Below are 19,820 nucleotides of genomic sequence, written 5' to 3' on the forward strand. Positions count from 1 at the left end.
AATAAATGAGAATACTGCCTCTAACCAGACCGTCATCCCATATTCAATTCCCCTCCCTGCAATCAACAGACCTAACAAGTTCTTATTTTCTTCAAACATCTTGTCAACAATTGTGAATTAATCTGTTTCTGTGCAATATTTAGATCACGTCTCTACAACTATTTTAATACCTGACACTACAGAACACACTTACTATGATTTAGTAATTAGCCAGGTTTACACTTAATGCTTTAGGGAAAATGAGCACGCACAACTGCTTGTAGGGAGGGCTGGTTTGTAACATGGATAAGCACTGTACCAGCTGATGGTCACCAGAAAGAGCACCCTTTCTTTACTGTCTCCACCAGCACTAGCTGTCGTTTGAATTTTCAACAAGCTTTTCTGGGTTTTTTTTTATTTGTTTTGGCCAGTTAATCTGCTTCAACCAGCAGAAGGGAAAATACAAGGAGGGCCACCTCTCTTAGTCAGAGCTAGGTGTCACGTTAGCTTAACAGGACACTTGGGAAAGAGAGTTAAAGAAAGTGCTTTTGAATAGTTGAGGAAAAGGCACAAACAGCTCAAATTCAGCAAGGGAGCTTGATATTCTCGCTTTTCTCGTTGGTACGAAACAGGCTAAAAAGTCTTTAAAGGTCTCCATAATGATCACTTAACAGTGTTAGTCTACTCTGTCACAGTCACTAATTTGCCCTAAAGTTTTGTTTTGAATAACGGTACATGACAGTAACCTAACACACCTAATTATACAATTCTCCAAGTTCTGATTCAACCCTCAAAATAAGCCAAGGTTCCTGTGCATCGAGAAATTTCCTTTTACAACGATTCCTATCAAAACAGAGAATAAATAAAAGACATAAAACGTCATTTAAAAAAAAAGTATAACTAGAAAACATAACTAGTACTACCTTTGAAGTGAGAGCTACAGATGTTGAGGTTTAGGTTTAGCATAAAGTATTAAAGTAATAAAAAAGAATGTTGAAGTCAAGTTCTGCCAATACATGTTTGCTACCAAGGCAAACTGTATTGAAAAGTCTCATGGAATTTAGTCATCAGTATAAGACCTGAAAACACTGTTTACTGAAGTGCTAAAAGCAGCTTTTGACAGCAATTCTCTCTTCTACGGCTACAGAGAAAACTGTCTTAAAATGAACTCCACAAACCAAAATTAACAACTTGATCGTTTAAAGTGGATAAAGAAACGTTATCTTCCCCCTTCATCCAACGATTAAAAAACAGTACTAGTAACCTCACATATCAAAAGGACCATACATATCAGAAACAGTTTCTGATGCACTGAATGATGGGTAATACCTGCCCTGCTTACAAGGGGAACCATACTCAAAAGATGTCTTGTTACATCTTTTTAATATATATCCCTATTTTTAATTTCTTGGGCAGAGCTAACTAAAAGCACTGATTATGAAGGTTTTTTCAATTGAATTAAAGAATTCTACCCAAAACGGAGGTTAAATAATTCTTAAGTGAAAGTTAACTTCCTAATTAGAAATACATCATTTTCATACATAGACATAGAAAACTGAGATCAGACCAAACATATTGAATCAGATAAATCATACAAAATAAAGAAAATCCCTCTCCCATATCTGTACACAAAAGTACCAGATATCACACGAATTATGCAATTAGCTGTATATCAAAAATTTTTTTCAATGTTATAAGCCAGTAAGAATTAACCCTCCCTTTGGAAAATGACTAGAAAGTACAAATTCAACACAGGACTGAACTCAATTATTTTGTATCAAGTTTCTTGCTTGTTCATATGAAACACATTTAAATTACTTATTTCAATTCATGGATTTAAAATCAATCTGCTCCAGTTACTGATGTTTTTTCTACGTACAGAAACAAACCTCCTCATGTTTCTGAAGTAAATACATATATATATGCGCCAGTTCAATTGCCACCTCAACACCTTTCCTTATTTCATGAGCAATCAAAATGTTGTAATTCAGCAAAGACTGCACGTGAAATAGTAAATAAAGTGAGATCTATACAGTAGTTTTGGAGCGTTCAGTCAACAGAGAACAAATTCAAGCTGGTAATGGTTTATCATAGTTCACTGAAGCGCGCAGCTGTCTCTATGTTTTGCTCAAAAAATACAGGTGTCACTGCGCCAGGTCCCCCCATGTGTGACAAATGCCTTTATTGAGATACCGACAGTTTCACCTTCTATCCCTTTGCACCACTTTCCCTTTGCTTCCTGAATTTCTTTGCATATTGGTCTGCTCTGTTTGCAAAATAACCCAACTTCGGATATTAAAACTGTCATTGTTCTGCGTGTGTATACACATACTTCTTCCTTGCACCTGTGTAAATAAACTGAAGGAAATCACCCCACTTGGATTTTGCCTATGTCAGAAGTAATGCCTTCAGATCCTATTTGATTAGTGCAAGGACTGAGCTCACTAACAAATGCACAATAATGCTTTATTTATTGCTTCTCAATACCAGCTTGTAAATAGCCTATTCCTGATGTTACTTTCCCTGCCCCCTATAGAAAAGGTCCTGTGGTGATAGTCCTGCCTCTAGTTTTGGAAATGCAGGCTACAGCAGATATTCCGCAAGTGCCCAGTGCTCCAGCTGCCAGAGACCACAGAACTCCTACGTTACCATTATCTCCTGTTTTGGATGATCTGGTCTTTCACAGGCCTTCCAGTAGAGACCAATTCCCGATTTCCCCGCCCTCCCTTTGCTGTCATTCTGTATAAACATCATTTGCCCACAGAACTGCAAATTCTGGGCACATCTAAACCCATAGCCAGTTTGGATACGGATGCTAAGCGCTCTTCAAAGGAAAAAAATAATTCTCTTAAAAGACAGTTCATCTTAAATCTCTCAGCCTCGAGTCTAAGCACATGTCAAACAGTGTTCTTCGTAAGAGCCAAATTAAGGTTGCCTGTACCATATCACACAGTGACATTTACTGCCATTGAAGTCTCAGAGGAAAATTGGTGATTCCAACATATTTTTTGAGTCTCTTCAAGCGAAGGAGGCAGAACTGTTACATTTCTAAAAATAAATCACAAAACATCAAAACTGGAGGAGTTCTGTATCTGGAAGGCAGGGCTAGCAGGTCTGAATGACACATTTCAGAAAAACACTTGGAAGATTAAATCAAAATACACAGACTGGAGCAGAATGTGTTTGAAGAAACGGCTAGTATGAAATGCATACTCCAACATTATGCACGAGGTCAAACTGGGCTTAGTTCTTCCTCACAAAGAACCGAAGGAAAGGGACAAATGTCCTGTGGTTCTTCCCAGAGTGCAGAAAGTGCTGCGCCAGCCTTGCAAAGAGAAGGTGCATCACCCGTGCAGGCACCTAGTCTACAAAACTATTAAAATGCGCATCTTCAAACTAGCAAGTGCTCAAGGAAAAAATCAATACAAAAGAAAGGAATAGACTTCAAAATACATGAACAACCTCTAAAGGTGTTGGGTCTTTTTGGAAAACTGGACCAACAGCCTAGTTTTCCTAAAAGCAGCACAGAAGTAATTTAAACTTACATCCAGTCAACAAGCCACAAATAAGAAGCCAAAAAATGGTTCTCCTTCAGGATTCAAATTCTACAAATGACACCAACTGTTAACAACCTAAAGATCTAGACAGACAGAAAATGTCTTGGGTTATGTAGGTTATATATAGGGCTAGATTTCAGTTCTGGTTCACCCCTAAAAATGCAACCTTTTAGACTATGACACTGTGTTAACACATGAAATTAGAGCTTTGTTTAAAATTTACAGTCTCTCTTCCTCTTCCTTCCAGAAAACATTTAAATCATACATATACTGAAACATGCTGCTACTTCACCACACAGAACTAGTACCTACGTTTGTTAGAAATGAAAGATTACAAACATACGTTTCCTTCAAGAGGACAGCCTAAGTTGCGCCTATTATGTAAAAAGGGAGGACTGTAAAACAACAAGAGAAAGAAAAGTATTCCATGTTATGGAAAATTGTGCGTGTAGCAACACAGAAATTCACAGGAAGATTTTGAAGCATATGCAACATCTCAAATTCGGCTTTAACGATGGCTAAGCTTTAGGTTTATAATTGTATAATCTATATTATGTACCAATGGTCTGGAGACAAATAAAAGTACACATTTTTATCTCCTAGTCCTATTTGGTATTTGATTGTTAACACCACTCGAGATGGAAAACAGTAACTTCAAAGATTAGCTCTGCCTCAGAGTAAATATTAGCATAAATTCTCATTTAATGATTTTATTTTACTCTGAGAAATGCTTAGAGAAATGCAAAAAGCTGTTACTGAACTGCTTCTGTTTAAAATTTGTATTACAGCCTTACTATGCTTCTTCAGGGAAAAAGATAAGTTTTCAGAAGCATCACACACTTTATAGTACTCAAGAAGTTCTCCTTTCTTCTTGCTTGAACCCAGTTTGGAAAAAAAAAAAAGTGTTTTTCTTTTTAAAAAAAGATGAATATCTTAAATCTCCAAAGTGTGCAAGAAAAACGATCACTTGAATTACACGAACTTCTGAACTGAACTGTAGTATTGCTTTCCTGGGTACTAAACATTAGAAACAAAGAAAATAAACAATTTCCAATGCATTATATGCATATATTTAGAGAAAGAGAGGTTTAGAGGGAGTTGAGAGAAATGCTGTGGAATTGCTGTCCTTTGTGGTTGTCAAGACCCAAGAGGACAAAGCCCTGAGCAACCTGGCCTGAACTTAGTGCTGGACTCAGGTTTGAGCAGGAGGCTAGACTAGGAAGAACCTCTTGAGGCCCGTTCCAGCCTGGGTCACTCTTGTCATTCAATGATACTGTTACATACAAAATACCTCAGGTTTACCTATTATAGAAGTCCACATGTAAAATTACACAAAATATCATCACCCGTTACCCATCCTAAAGTTCCGGTTATAAGGATAAAACAGTGGTATGGTGCGTTTACACTATTACCCAAGTCAGCTTTATCAGTAAAGATAATATATCCTTTGCTGTTAAACGATCAGTGGACCAATCTAGCTGGAATGTTTGAGTTTGTACTTAATTTAGACAACCTTAGAGTACAATGACCTAGTTCTGCAAGAATGAAATTAAAAATACCTCTCTATTCTGCAACGCGGTCAGTACATATTTTCCTCTTTGGGCGCTGTGTTTATGCCTCTGGTGACATTTCATTTTAAGGTTTGAAACTAAAACCACAAAGCAGTACTGCAGCTCAAGTTAGAAGAAAAATCTGGAACAATGAGTGAAAGGCAAAGTAAGGGGGAAAAAAAGCAGTGTGAGGAAGAAAATAAAAAGACTATATAAAAACAGACTTTGTAAACTGCATATATGTTTCTTCCATAGTATTTACGTCCCCTGATACATGTTCATAGGTTGCTATCTATATTTTATAAAACAAAGCTGAGACCTCCATCCAAACTCTCCAGTTCCTTCAAAGTTCTTAATTTCAGAAAACGTTAGCTTTACCACACCAGAACACATCAAAACCAAATTTTCCCAAGTGAGACCACAAACCAAACTGTTTGTAAACCACAAATCCAGGGAAAATATCAGAGGCTGAAGTTGCAACTCAAGCTCAGCCAAACATTCATACAAATTCTTTTATTGTGAACACAAGGTACCTGATTTCTTATATGCGTAATTAGAGCTTCACACTCAGATCTGGGCTACAAACGTGCCATAGGTGAAGATCTATGTAATTTGTTTGTTCACATCTCTAAAAGGTGAGTTTATCTCCAAGGGAAATGTGGTTTCTTGAAAAAGACAAAAGGAGGAACAAGATTCAGCTAACCTGGAGAAGAGAACATTTGAGACTCCACTTTTGAAAGGAGGATTTGACTTTCACCCATCTAGTTCTCCACAAAATAAATGCAGCATTGTATTATAACACTTAACTTCCTTGCACTTCCAACTCTTCTGCTTTGTAGAAAGACACTCGCTTTATGAGTAAAGTTTATGGAAAAAAGGATGACTTTGTTTCAATTAATATGCAAATGATGAGCCATCCAAGCCAGGTATGTCCTGTCCTTTGTGCCAATGGATGGTAACAGACTGATGAATTAAGAGCAAAGTAACAGCAAATATTAAGAATAGTGAGAAGAAGGTTAACACAGACTGGACAAGTGAACCAAAACCATCCAGATAGAGCCTAAAAAGGCAGCATGGTGAATTATGTGCAGGATTTCAAATCAAGGATTCAGGTATGTAAACCCAACTGTGTTACTGATTTGTTTTCCTTTACCAGGCAAGATCATCACGCAAGTATATTTTCATAAACAACCACTCATTTCAGCTGCTTTCCTACTCGATGACTACATTGTGATGCCTAGGAATGATCCATAAAGGCATGAAACCCAAGCAGATCTCACTGCTTTCACATAGATGTGATCGTCAGGCTTGTCTTTATTGCAGACTGGCTCAGACTCTAACCTATGCTCCACTAAAATCTCTTGCCTGAGTTTAGACTGATTGTCTCTGCAGAGAAAACATGTCCTTGTGGAGAGCCTGAGAAGCAAGGAACCATGACAGATTCTAGGATGCTGTTTAAACTAGTTCTAAAAGAGTATATTACCCTCATACCTTTTAGTGTAGGCACTCATCCTCCCGGTAAAAGCAAGCAGTTAGTGCTACTGAAGGATTTCTCAGCTAGCTGCACTCTTGATCAAGGTATGTAAGTTCTAAAGCACAAGAACATGTAGCGCTACTACAGATTTCAGTGACAGAAGTTGTAAAAAAATAGATGCTGTTCTGATTACTGCACATTCGCCTCCTTAAAGCATTAAAAATATGTCTTCATACATCCCTGTGAACTGGACAAGTGTTATGCTCATGTGAAATCATATTATCAGTAAACAGTGACAAAGACAGGACGCTATTACTCTGCAAAACATTGCGCTTAAACTAATATTACTTGAACTCAGATGTAAAAGCCAACGACCTGTTCTTCACACACACAGCAAGAATACAGCTAGGGACAAGACACTGGTCCTTCCCCAGCTGCCAAACAACAGCTTTGGGAATTTATGCTGTGCAGAATCAATTATACTGCATTATATGTATTCTATCTGTGTGCTGCCATGATCTGTACAGTACTGTATAATACTTGTGGTCTTCTACTTTGTTTTTCAGTGGTCCCCTGCTGCTGCAACAACAATAACAGACTCAAAAAACCTCTATTTTTCTCTACAAATTAATGGTTTTTTATGGAAGCCTTCCAATATACTCAAACCAAAATGTAGTGTTTAATTTTCAAAAGTTAATGGAAGCACATGACAAGCCCAGGAGCTCTACAGAAAGGAAAAAAAAAAGTCTTCAGCTTCAAGAGCCAGTCAAGCTTTCCAAGTAACGGGGAAGTGCTTTGATTTATATCATTTAAAGCACACAGTAGCATTAAAAAAAAAAAGAAATTAATCTTTAAGACCAAATGCTGTATCTTTAATATATACACACAAAATACAAATAAACACACACATGATTTTTTACTAAGCTTAAAAACGTATGAAGTTTATCCCAACACAAACATCTGAACTGTGACTATGAATTTTAATTAACGTAGTAAATAATTGCCTAATTCCAGTCTTACTTCTCTGCCTCCGCAAACACCATTAACATAAGGAAATTGCACAAGGTGAGTTGGCATAAGGTACTTGAATAAATGGATCTGGGCCAAAAAAAGAAGCTAAAAGCAGACCGGTATACTAACAGAGTGTATCTGGTGCCCCATGCAAGGGGAAAGCATCTCAAAATTATTAACCACAGCCCACATACCTCAAACCAGGACACAGAACCACAACATCTGTACTGAAAGCAAAATAGTTGCCCTGCTCAGGGCTGCACAAGGCACGTTGGTTTTGTGTTGCTGTCATGTTATCTCAGATAAAAGCCCTCTGAAGTTAATCAATCAAAGGCTTCAAGAGCCCCACTATATGATCATATTTTCTTCCAGACAGCCTCACCCCTCATCCAAATTTAGATGACAGCTGGCTTTATTGCTATTAACAGGACACACATGTGCTAGGACCTACATCAACAGGAAAATTACTCTTGTTGCAATGTAACACTGATAGATGCATCAGTCAAAGGATAAAGTTTCATAGCGTAAAGACATATATACAAAGGTGGTTACAGAGATTTAAACACACACAATTTATTAAGAATTTTCAAGAAATCTTGTGGTCAGTCCCTAAACTGATGACTTTTAGCAGAGCATGTGTACCCAAATTGAATTACCCAGTAATACCTGTATTTGTCTACAAATACCACATAAACCAAAACCATTCCATCCCTTCCAGGTTTTTTTAAGGTATATTAAAAATGGGCATAATTGAAAGTTACTAACAGAATTAACTTTAATGCCACAGTTAAAATCACCGTCAAACAAAGCATCTGAGTTTTGGCATTTGGTGGGGTTTTTTTTGCCGAGCAATGGCATCAACACTTTCCAATAGGAAAGTCTCTGCATCGGGCCATGAAACACCCTACGTATTACATTACAAGAGGCTTGCTTTTATGTGCTATGTTTATATATGACAGTTTGGAATTCTACCTTACCCAGCCATCGCTGTAGTTCCAGCAAACATCATTGCTCCACTGTATTCCTCTGGACGTGGAACAGAAACATATTTAAAAAGGCTGAATTTCTGTAATCAAATTAATCAAATTAATTTGGAGGGGGAGAAAGAGAAAGGATTTCGCAGTTGCAGCTTGCACCTTTCACTGTGTGCCAGCTCTTTCACTTAATTGCATCTCCTTCCATTTGATAATGAATCAAAAAAATATACATTGTACTGGGCGTAGAAAATTAGAACACAAATTCAGTTTGAGAAAAGGAACTTGGGAAAAAGAAAAGGCATGTCCTGGCAATTAGTGAAGCAGGCATAATTGCTGGTGTGGGTTGAGAAACCGAACTGAAACTGCTATTGACTAACCCAATCTCTTTTTTCTCTTTCTTTTAATAAACCATACCAAGTAGATAATGAGAACCCTGTACGTGTAACATAGCTACATCTTAGTGCAGCATTTGACATAGCACTGCAAAGAAAAATCACTAAGATGCTGGAGATATTGTGCCAGGATAGAAATACAAAGGCATATAAACTAGCTCAGGAACAGGGATACTGGAGGCATTGCCGGTGATTCATTAATCTGGAGTCAGGTACCAAATAGGCCACTTCAAATTCTGAGGTTAAAAACAGACAATTACAACACAGACAAAAAAATACAGCAGATGACCTTGAGAAAAGAAAAGTTACTTCACCAGTGACAAAGACAGACACAGGAAAGGGTGTCACAGATATAAAACAACAGTATTTGGATAGTATCTGATACTTGTTAAAAATGAGATAACTTTATACTCTAAAAAAGCCTACAAAATACACTATACAAAGTCTATACAAACAATACATGCACAGAAAGATAAATCAAGAATATACAAACAAATTACCTGGTTAGAACTGTTCACCTTCACACTTAAAAAAACCAAAAAAATCCCTGAAAAAACACAAACCACCATGCCTTTTCCTACCTGAACCAACCTTTCACCTCAACTTCTTATACTCTCAAGTCAGACTCCATGCATGTCAAATCATTTTCTTTCCTTCCCAGCTTAGCTTTCCAGTTAGAAAAGAACATTCATGAGAGGAAGCTAGGTGTGTAGCAGTCTGGGATATTTTATATATGCCACAGCCGCATTTATTTGATGCTTCTTTGCTGCTCTATGGCCACAAGTTCTCAGGTCCAACAACAACTAGCCCCACATCAGCAAAATGATCTCCTCAGGTAGCCTAATGCCTATTTCTTGAGTGACACTCCCTTTTCATCTCTGATCAACTGCATACCAATTTTCAAGACTTCCAAGCTGATTTCAGCACTGGGCACCACAGAGGATATACGAAAGACTGGAGCAGAAACCAAATGCCTCTCTCTCCTGCGAGAGCAGACTGCAATTTTTGTCAAAGTGCTCTGCCAAAATTGGTATTTACTGAGAATTTGCAGTTGGGCTGATCTAGCTGTAACATCACGACCATCTGAACAAAAAAAGACTAGAACAGGCTGAGGCTGCAGTGAATTTGTTCTCAAAAAGTTTATTTCTCGATTTTTCTGAAAAGGCTCACAATATAAGTACATATTTGAAACATAATCAGGCCAAATTCAAGATAAGGATAATAGCGCCTTAAAGATGCTCCTCCAAATAAGCCTCAGAGACACAAGAATGCTTCAGAGCAAATACCACCAGGTCACTCATTTTTACTTTCCACCCTGACAGAACTGATTGGTATGCATTGCTAACTATTCAACGCAAGATACTAAGATAACATAAAATACATGCCTCTAACAAAATTCCCTCTAAGCCATTTTGTTCAGCACTAAGAAATTCCTTGTTCTACATCATCAGCATTTTTTCATAGGCTACTCAAACAAACAGCCTCTTGTGCCTGCAAAATGCAGATGCTCATGATCATTACTCCACATGTCACACCGGTTCAGGATCGACCCGACTGCAGAGTCAAAAGATTGGTGGTACAGCTGCTCTTTTAACCTTCTGACAGGCAGGAGGTCATTCCTTCCATCTGAGGTGGGATCAAGTGATGGATCTGCAAGACACTCATTTGTAAGGGCTAAGGTAATGAAAGACAAGGAAATAACAGCTTCTGTTTCCCCTTTCGTTCATCCCACAACAGGACAAACATTAAAAAAAAAAATGGAGAATGAGGTGGTGCTGTGGGTGTCTGACTGCCTCCCACCCAAGAAATAAGTTTTCCCCCCCGACCCTGAGGCTCTGTTGACTGATAGGTAAGAGTGACTTCAGATACTAACTTGAGATGCAGAGTTTGCACATGCTCATTTGAAGAGTTAAAAAAGCTGCAGGTTCCCTGCAAATTTCAGATTCATCATCTTCATGCTGCTTCCTTCTACACTTGGATGTAATTTGACAAAAACACTATACTTGTCACTGCAAACTCCTGCCAGCTGGAATCATGCACAGTGCTACACAAGTAAGTTTACAAACACTGATTAGGAGAGGCAGACACACACAGCAGCAATAGGTCCAACAGGCATGGACTTAATCTCTTGTTTATTTTAGTGAATGAAATGGGGGAGGGGGGAAATCCCACAACACATTCTTTTCCTTTGATTTTTATTTTATTTTTAATCCTGCTGTTCATATTTTGGATAGTACCTCAACACAAACAGGCAATGCACGCTTGCAGCCCAGAAAGCCAACCGTATCCTGGGCTGCATCAAAAGAAGCATGGCCAGCAGGTTGAAGGAGGGGATTCTGCCCCTCTGCCCCGCTCTGGTGAGACCCCACCTGGAGTACTGCGTCCAGCTCTGGAGTCCTCAGCACAGAAGGACAGTGACCTGCTGAAGCGAGTCCAGCAGAGGGCCACAAAGACGATGAGAGGGCTGGAGCACCTCTCCTATGAGGACAGGCTGAGAGAGTTGGGGTTGTTCGGCCTGGAGAAGAGAAGGCTACAGGGAGACCTTATAGCAGCCTTCCAGTACCTAAAGGGGGCTTACAGGAAGGACGGCGAGGGACTCTCTATCAATGTAATGATAGGATGAGGGGTAACAGTTTCAAGTTGAAGGAGGGGAGATTTAGATTAGATATCAGGAAGAAATTCTTTACTGTGAAGGTGGTGAGGCAGTAGAACAGGTTGCCCAGTGAGGCTGTGGATGCTCCATCCCTGGAAGTGTTCAAGGCCAGGCTGGATGGGGCTTTGAGCAGCCTGGTCTAGTGGGAGGTGTCCCTGCCCATGGCAGGGGGGTTGGAACTAGATGATCTTTAAGGTCCCTTCCAACTCTAACCATTCTGTGATTCTATAGGTAGCTCTCTAACCGTCAGCCCATTAGCAAGGCACGGCACCACATTATGTACATCTAAGGTGGAGTTATCCTACAAGAAAGAGATTTGTTTTTGCCAGCATGTATGCTTTATTTGGCCTTCTTAGGTAGGTGACGAACAGATCCCGCTCTCCTACCAAGGCTTTAGATGTTAAATTGCAAGATAACAGATGCTTGTAAAAATGGAGCAGGAAACAACTTCCTGAAAGAGGTGCCACATTATGTAAAGATCACTACAAGGCCCCAGCAGGGAAAGAATGAAGCTTCTAGAGAACAGTTAATGTCTCACCAATTCCTTCGGAGCAAGCAGATGTCTTAGATAAGAGCGTACTTTGAGGAATGTTTCCTTCAGCAGATGCCAGGTGCAGGAGCCTGGGGCTTGCTCCTGCTCTGGCACCTCAGTTATGCCAAAAGAGCTGTCTGTGGGGCTGTGTAGGGAACTGGATCAGGAAACTGACTCACAAGATAAATAAACATTTTCTTCTTTTCCCTCTTTGTCAAGTTATTTATAACCTGGATGGCTTCTCAGAGCAGTTTACCACATGGCCTTGCAAAATGACCTTCCTTGAAGAGCTGGAGTGGACAGCAAAACAGTGCAGGTGGAAGAACCAGCTGGTGGTGGTAACGGAAGAACAAGAGCTTCACAATCTGGCTTTGCTACTGAAGCCAGCAGATCTCCCCACAATGGGGAGAAGGGGAGCAGTTCTGATCAGACTGGAAAGGTTTTGCTGGTCAGGAAAACCATTTACTTCTGTTTTCAGAAACAACTGCATCTACAGATCAGAAAAGCAGCTCTCCAGCTTTTGCTTTGCCACAGGGGAGAGACTTACCATTTTCCAGCATGTGCTCCAGCACCTCCTCAATCCCACACATCCCTCTGGCAAAGGGTGCTTTCCATTCCCAACAGAGCAAAGTTAAATCACCATGGAAGGATTCTACTCAGCACAAACTAGTCCATATGCTTAAAATTTACACAGGATGACAGAAGGTCAGGTGAGATTTGTTTGGGGGTTTTTTTGTTGTTTTTTTTTTTTTTGTTTTGTTGTTGTTTTTTTTTAAATGAGTCATGCAAGAGGTTTTGGTATTGCAGTTCTCTCTCCTGCTCTATGGCTAATTGTTCCAGATGTTAAGGGAACTGAAGCTCAGAGGTGCCACAGATGAATTAACATCAACAAATATGAGTCCTGAACAAAGGCTTGAAAAAATTCGGGTAGCTCAGCATAGCCAAATTTCCGTTCAGTAATACTTTTTTGCTATGACTAGTTACTCCACTGCTGCCAAGCCACAAGATGATGAGCTAGCCTGGCTTCTGTTGGGGCTCATATTGTCTATCAACATGGATCTGCTTGGCATGTTTCAAATTTTATCCTCATCAATTTTATTTCCTTTTTCCTCTGCAGATTACTATACAGCTGCACACTCTATCACACATAGTAATTTCAGAAGAATGGACATTTTATGTACCACGACTAATGTCTGACTCCTCACATTAACCTTGCTTCACCAACTCAAGCCTGTTTCCCACACAACACAAGCAACCGAAGTGGAACTTCCACTTGCATCTTTTCAGCCTAAAGAGGCTAAAAATACCTGCCTGGCATGTGTTCAGTCAGCCATGGATAATGTTGTATCCCTTATCTAAAATGACTAAATATGCTCTTCAAGGAAAGGTGACCATCATTTTTGGATACAAATAGAAAAAATGAGATGCAAGAGACGACGTTTTACTAAACGGGATATTTTAGATGAGTATCAGTAGCTTTGTATGTCACCAGTTTTTCTCACGTGTACCTTTGTACCATCCTCATACATACAATGAAAGATTCATTTTATTATTTCGAACTATACTTTTAATACATTTCAGTACATTTTTATATATGTATGAAATTAATTTTTACTTGAAGCTCATTTTTTTCCATCAGAAATCTGATCACTATTGACTTTGTTATCTGTCCTTGTTTGTTTATTCAGAAAAAAAAAATATACTCTCAACTGTTTCATTTGGAGCAGAAATAAGACATAACAACTGAAAGAATTCAAAAAATAAAAAACATCTAAGACAAAGACAGAACATAAGGCCATTTCCTAAAAAAAAAGAAAAAAATAAAATGCCTTAAGCAAGTAAACACTTGCTACTGAGTCTCTGAGTACATGATATTCTCCACACAAACAGTGCAAATCCACCTTTAGGCAAAGTTTTCCAGTCCTTTAATAAGATTTGCAGTTTCTTGATGACTCAATTTTTTTTTTTTTACCAAAGAAAGTGGGTGAATCAGGGTAAGGCAGTTTTGCTTGCTCTAAAGTCAAATATTTGCACATGCTTGAAGACACCAAACAGGATCCTCCTTAATCTTCCCATTTTGCTGTGTTGTATTAGATCAAAAAGATTATTTACATAAAAAAAGCTACTATTCCTTTACTACAGCACACACTCCAGTGTAACTATTATGTCAAATATCAGCCCATGCATCTGCATAGTTACAATTTCCACAATGCATTATGAAGAGGTTAGCAAGTTATAATAATAATAAACAGTCACTGTCAATATTTATCATCATCTTTTTAAAAGTTTAAAATGCCAACTGGTCAACTAGCCCCATACACACACTGCAAAATAAATTCTAATGCACCTTAAAACGCTTTTTTCAGCTTTCCAACTGTCATATACAATCAACTTGTAGGAACATCCCTCAGCATTTCTGTATTTTTCATGACTTTTTTTTTTGGTATTTTCATGACAAAAGCTTATTTAACAAGTTGCCACAATTAAGTGACTTGTAGGAACAGTTACAGATACTACTGTGCCACACTTAGACTCAACCTCAGACGATGACAGTTCAGTCAGTCCCACTCTCTTATTAGAGACTCTGCTCAGTCCTGTCATTTAGAGTCCATAGCATATCAACACTCCCAGCTGCACTTCTTTTAGGCAGATTGAAATTACTCTAATTTTGAAATTCATTATTTTGCATTAGTAGTGGAAAAGATTTCTCTAAAAAGTTTGTAAAGAAATTTGGGATCTCTTAGTTTACAGTGCTACACAAACATAAACTACTACTGCTAAGTAAAAGCAAGATCCCAGTATTTTTCCCAGTTCTTTGCCTCAGTCTAGTCTGTCTTCAAGCAATGTTAAGAACTGAGAGACACACACACTTTTTTTTTTTCTTTTGAGGAATATTCCACTTTATTGTGCTCTTTTAGTCCTGTCCCACTCCCTTTACAGCTTACCATATAGGTCAAAAGTCCATCTCCTACAATCTTCGTGGAAGTTCGCAGTTCTCACAATACATCCTAGAGAGCCAAAGCCATCCTTTTCTCACAGGTGCATTAATCTGGACATGTTACTTCTGGAACATTCTGGTAAAGCCTTTCTCCAGAAACTCAGACTGCAGGTGAGGAACCACCTTGTTAGAACCTTTTGGATTAAAAGTCTTTTTCAGGGCCTCACCTTGCAGAAGATATCCACTGAACTTTTGCAATTACATATACTGACATCCACATAATAAGTAAGTGCTGTTTACATAGCTACGAATAAGCCTTCCCTGAGGGGTCACAAGTTTGGTTAGTTTTTTTGGTGGTTTTTTTGTTTGTTTTTTTGTTGGTGTTTTTTTTTTTTTTTTTTTTTTTAAATTCATCTGTCCCTTGTTTACCTTTCTTACAAGAACAAAAACAGAGGCAAGGAAGAAAACCATGCTTCCGCAAGCTTCATTTGAAGTATGTATCTAGAGCCACAATTCTTGTTTCAGATATGTAATTTAGGACAATCTTTGGACACTACAAAGAGCAAATACATGCTTTTATCTTTGTATTTATTTTTTGTTTAAGGGTTAGGCTTTTTCAGCCTTTGATCTGTAACAAAAATAAGGACTAGCCAGTAGGAACATTTCTTACTGCTATTCTGTAAAGACTTTTGATTGCTTCACCCTTCTTCTGACTCACAATTAACACAATAGAATTTTGAGACAAGATTTTCTCAAATTCCATCAGTGTTAGGGCAGACAAAAAAACCCCAACAAAACATAATCATGTTCCATTAGCATTATCAAGCAAGGTAAGAACAGAAAGTACACAACTCCGGATCTTACTGTTATCTACAAATAAGCAAAGATCAACAGTCTCTGGCTTGCAGACAGGAGTATCATCTAGTCCAGGGGCAACCAAATGCTACTGTCCAGTGCCCAGGTGAAATGGGCTGGGACTTTCTCCTGTCCCTTCCTTGTACTTTCAAACGCCTTTCTTGGAAACTCATAAAGGTCCAAAGGACTGAACATACAGACCAAAATACCCATTCACAAGAGCTGATGTAATGATGGGTATCATATAGGAATCTGAAATTCACCTGCCTACCAAAATTTTCCTGATGGTTAGAATTAAGTACCTCTGCAGAACAGAAATGAGCTTGCCCTTGTGTATTCACGCTGTGGTTTGAGAACTGTAACTCTCTGCTTGCCTGTACTGCACCCTTTACTTATTGCCACATTCTATCTACCTAGAAGGTGGGGTAGGAAAGGTAAGTTAAAATGATACTTAAAATTAACAAGTAAGAGATCCTCCTAAGGAAGAAAACACATATGATAAAAGTAATGTTGAATGGCATAGTGAAAACATACATTTTTATTTAATATCATAAAAACTGTGACAACTCTTAGTCAAGCAGGAGAAACATTCTTTGGTGTTTTAAAACAATTTATCTGACTGACAGTAACAACTCCCTAAGTTAATGCACATGCTTCTCTGGAACAATCTGGACAATCCTAAACCATTTCCTGATGCCAAAAGGTGCTCAGGTTACATGACTGTGAAATAACTTATGATTATTTTAAAAATAATTCAGAACCTCCTTCAGAACTTTTAAAGAGATAGTAAAACCATGTGAGTAAAAACTATATTAACTCTTGCCATAGCAGAATTAAAAGCACAGCTGAGGACAGTTCATTTCCTGGTATTTTACTACCTAGAAAATCCAGGTGTGTGTTTCCTCTAAGACCTATTAGTTAATCCAGAATCTCAAACTACTTAAACAAATGTATTTTAACCTGAAGAGGTGTAAAGGGTTCTAACATTTCTCACCCAGCTGCATTACTTCCATTATTATAACTGCTCTAACATAGGGTTTAACTCTCTTTTGCTGTTTGCTACATAGAAAGCATTTACCACATACTTCACAGAGAAAGTCTGTCTTTCCACACACTTACTTTTAAAATACTTTTTAAATACTTTAGCTTTTAGTGTAATGGAAGCCTGATAAAGCGAAACCAACCGGTTGGAAAAAGAGACTAAAGAGTTCTCTGCTGTGCACTGTGCTACACTGGCTATTTCTAATAAATAATAATGTCATAGACCTACACCAAAGATCATTCAAACATGACTGATGTTTTTGCAGAAGTCTGCAAACAGCAGGTGAAACCACGTCTGGTTTTCTATTTGGATGCTGCTGTCCAAATGCAGATTCCTGAACTGTTCTGTCAGGATTTCAGACCTCACAGGCATACACACACATATCTACATACATCTTGCCTTGCAAACTCCATACTGACGAGCTCAGAAGGAAGCCTCACTTAACCGTTATTGGTTCGGAAGACCAGAGTAAAAAAGAGAACAAGAGAACAGGAAATAACATAAGCATGCCAGATTTGCACCCATCCTCAGGACTAGCATTAGGTTTCACTTTTATCTATACAAAAAAAATAAGGAGACTCAGGTTTGTAACTCCTTTCCTTGTTTCAAGAAAACATAAGTAAGGAAAGTTTAGCTTGGTGGCAACTCACTACATCTGATGTTCTAGCAAAACCAGGGTTTAAATAACTTCACAGCAAGTACAGCTTCGTTAAGGGCTGCCTATATAGGATTTTCAAGTGCAGCCTGTAGTGAAGTTGTTCCCCAACTATCTTTTCCCCCACACACCCCAGCAACTTCTTGTGACACTATACACTGAGGAACATTACACAGTGTGAGTGTGATAGCCTCCTAAACAGAACCCAGCTACAACATCAATAAGACTTTTTAACTACAGTAGTATTTTATAGTGTCATAGTCAAGGAACTGAAGACACTTTACAGGAACTGATTTGCCAAGTCATTCAAGACACCCATACAAGGGCTCATATGCCACTTTCGGTTGAGTTACAGATGAGTAAAGAGAACCTCTGACACAGAATTAAAATGAAGACAACAGTTTTTAAGAGACGGAAGGTTTCTGAAACAGGTACTACTGTGTGCAGTTCTGCCAGCACAAAAATAGCTGGGGGAAGAAGTGAGGGCAAGGCGGGTCAGGAAAGCACCATTTAGAGATCATTCTGTTAGGAAAGGAGGAAGAGTTGGCCTGCAGATCATGACGTGGGTCTCCACATAAACAGATTTTTCCACAATACATGGATTTCATAACTACATCACCCTTCATCATATACTAATTTTCAAGAGACTTAGTTACATTATACTTGGATGGCGATAAAGGGGTGTGATGTTAGCTTGTTGCAAGGCCTGGTCTCAAGCGCATCATTTATCAGATTACACCACCTCTCCTGTCTACTCAAGGGAGATTACACCATCGTTTGTTAAGCATGTACCAAGATAGCCAATGTCACAACCCACTGTGCTCTGGCAATGGGATTCTGAGACAGCAAGCTTCATAAAGCCACACGTGTCAAGAAACAAAGACTTCTTGATGGTAAAGGCTGCAAATTAGCCCCTTATGATACAGACACTTCGCAAGAGAGAACAGCGAGACGTACGAAGGCTGGCCCTAAAGCACACCAATGTGTTCCCACTATCAGCTAGACCTTAGCAAGCAACTCCGAGGTCAGCACATGACAGCCATGAAGGCCAAGATCCAATTATACCCTCAAGCCCCAGGCCACATAAGCTAGTTTCTCTGGCCCAGCCTTGCACAGTCATTAAATGGCCCTTATACCCTATTACAGCTTTTCTAGATCCCCAGAAACCCAGGGCTGGGGGCTTACCCAGCTCCACCACCCACTAGGAACAGAGGAGCTTAGCTTCGTACCAGCACAAGGCCACCAGTCCACCAAGCCCGGCTCCCCGTCCCCAGCACGGGACAGCCAAACCCAAGCTGCCCGCGCCCGTTAACGGCAGCGCCGACATCCTGAAGGAGAAGCCGGAGCACACGCCTCGGCGACGGGCACAGGAGCCCGCGGAGCACCGCGGCGTGAAGCCGAGCAAACCCACCAGAAGGGCTCCCCTCACGCCTCCCCGCCCCCCCGGCTTCAGCTCGCTCGCCCGTACCACAGCCTCAAGCCAGCGAGAAGACACGACGTTCGCGGGGGAGCGCCGGGCCGGGCCGAGCGCGGAGCCGGCGGGAGGCGCAGCCGCACCGGCCCCGGCTCGCCGGGCTGCGCGGAGCCCCGGGACGGTGCCTGCCGCCGGCTGCCCGCGCTCTGGTACCTGAGCCGGCGGGGAGGGCGCCCCGGCGGGCTGCTCTCGGCCGTCCCTTGACCTTAACCCCACTTGGCAGGAGCCACCCGCTCTCCCAGGGGCCGGAGCCCGCCGGGGCAGCCCTTGTCGCCCGTCACACCACCTTGCCCGGCTTCCCTCGCCGCCACGCAAGGAAGGCACAGCGGCGGGGCGAGCGGCGGAGGGCCGGCCCGCGCCCCGCTCACCTGCAGGGGGAAGGTGGCCGCCTTGTTGCCCACGTAGCCGCGGACGACGTGGCTCTGGATGGAGAGCACCCGGCACTCGCGCTCCGGCTCCATGGCCGCTCCGCGCCGCCCGCCCGCGCCGGGCCGAGGTGGCGGCGCCGGCAGCAGGAGCGAGGAGGGGAGGACGGGGAGGGGGCGGAGCGCGGCGGGCGTCACGCGCTCGCCCGCCCCCTCCTGTCACACACACACACACACACACACACCCCGCCGCGGCCGTCAGGCGATCGGGGAGGCCGCTGAGTGGCTGCCCCCGCCCCTCGCTGCCTCGGGGGTGGTGGTGGCGGCGGCGGCGGCAGCAGCGACCACCGGCGGCACCTAATGGCC

General features: G+C 40.7%; 1 protein-coding gene across 1 annotated transcript in view; it reads right to left on the reverse strand.

Moving 5' to 3' along the window:
- PDXK (pyridoxal kinase) overlaps nt 1–19,614 on the reverse strand; it is a 53,262-nt gene extending 33,648 nt beyond the window's left edge. Inside the window, exon 1 of the mRNA XM_054205124.1 lies at nt 19,458–19,614. Within this exon, the coding sequence (XP_054061099.1) occupies nt 19,458–19,550 (93 nt within the window). The 5' untranslated portion in view covers nt 19,551–19,614. The remainder of the gene's footprint in view (nt 1–19,457) is intronic.
- Nucleotides 19,615–19,820: the final 206 nt, after the last annotated feature.

The sequence above is a fragment of the Rissa tridactyla genome, chromosome 1 (genome assembly GCF_028500815.1).
Source record: "Rissa tridactyla isolate bRisTri1 chromosome 1, bRisTri1.patW.cur.20221130, whole genome shotgun sequence".
Lineage (NCBI taxonomy): Eukaryota > Metazoa > Chordata > Aves > Charadriiformes > Laridae > Rissa > Rissa tridactyla.